The sequence below is a fragment of the Pygoscelis adeliae genome, unplaced genomic scaffold (assembly GCF_000699105.1).
Source record: "Pygoscelis adeliae isolate BGI_AS28 unplaced genomic scaffold, ASM69910v1 Scaffold359, whole genome shotgun sequence".
Taxonomy (NCBI): domain Eukaryota; kingdom Metazoa; phylum Chordata; class Aves; order Sphenisciformes; family Spheniscidae; genus Pygoscelis; species Pygoscelis adeliae.
Window position 1 is genome coordinate 49,937 of NW_008825553.1, and position 1,093 is coordinate 51,029.

At 67.1% G+C, this 1,093-nt stretch overlaps 1 protein-coding gene across 1 annotated transcript in view; it reads right to left on the minus strand.

The window, feature by feature from the left end:
* The window catches only part of ZNF593 (zinc finger protein 593), a 17,918-nt gene that overhangs the window by 715 nt on the left and 16,110 nt on the right, over nucleotides 1-1,093 (minus strand). Inside the window, exons 5-8 of the mRNA XM_009332177.1 lie at nucleotides 1,041-1,091; nucleotides 694-758; nucleotides 503-617; nucleotides 36-264 (exon numbers count right to left, since the gene is read on the minus strand). Of these exons, the coding sequence (XP_009330452.1) occupies nucleotides 36-264; nucleotides 503-617; nucleotides 694-758; nucleotides 1,041-1,091 (460 nt within the window). The remainder of the gene's footprint in view (nucleotides 1-35; nucleotides 265-502; nucleotides 618-693; nucleotides 759-1,040; nucleotides 1,092-1,093) is intronic.

The following is a 1,093-nucleotide window of genomic DNA, read 5'->3' on the forward strand; positions in this document are numbered from 1 at the left end:
TGCCGAGAAGAGGGGCACGTTTTGGGGGCGGCCACCCATGGGCAGGGGGCTTTGGGGGGGTCGGGGGGCCGCGGGCTCCCCCCTTGGGCGTGCTCTGCAGGGCCCGCACCGCGTGCACCTTCTCGTTGATGTGGGGGTTCTTGTTGCGCCGGATGAAGGACTTGCGGCACTGCTCCTGCGTCAGGAACCGCTGCTGCCCGATGAGGGACACCCCCCCCTGCTTCAGGCACCGCATCAGGCACTCGAGATCCTCCCCGGCGGGGTCTGGGCGAGGAGAGGGGGCACCGTAGGATGGGGGCAGCCCCAAATCCTGGCGGGGCTGCACCTGCACGCGACCCTGCCCTGAGAGTATCCCGAGACACTACGTGGCTGACGCTCAAATACATCCCAACTCGAGTTATCCCCCCTGCACACACACAGACGCACAAAAGGGTGGCCCTAACTTCGATTAAAGGGTGCACAGGAGGTGACAGGGTGACAGATGCCACCCCCCAGCACCTACCCATGGGCGAGCAGGGCCGGGGGCTGCCCTGGGGGCTGCTGGCTGCACTGCTGGGCTCACCGCCGGCCGGGAAGAGCTGGACTTTCTCCGGAGCATTTTGCAGCCTCTTCTTTGGCTGGGGGAGAGACGGGGCGGGAGGTGAGACAAGGATCCTCCGTCCCCTCCCCAGGATGTCCCCTAGGGCCACTCACCGAGTCGCATCTGTGCCTGGGGGACTCGTCATCGGGGTCCTCGGCTTCTGTCTCGCTGTAGCAGTCTGGAGGCCACAGGGGGAGGACGGTGGGAGCAGAGGGAGCGGGAAGCCCCGGGCTTCCCCCCCTAGCCCTCCCCAGGGCTGAGCATCACCCCAGCCCTCCTCTCAGGGAGCATTTCTCACTTTTCCCCCAAATCACGGGCAAAGCTCCCAGCGATCCCATGCAGGGGCCACAGCGCCAGGCGTGGCTGCCCCACCGGGACCCCCGGCCTGCGGCTCCCCACAGGGTCCCCATCTCCTGCGGGGAAACCGACCCCATCTCCCACCCCGGGAAGGGCCCGTTACCTTCCTCCCTGTCCGGGACCGACTGATGGGCCAGCACGTACTTCGTTTTGGCT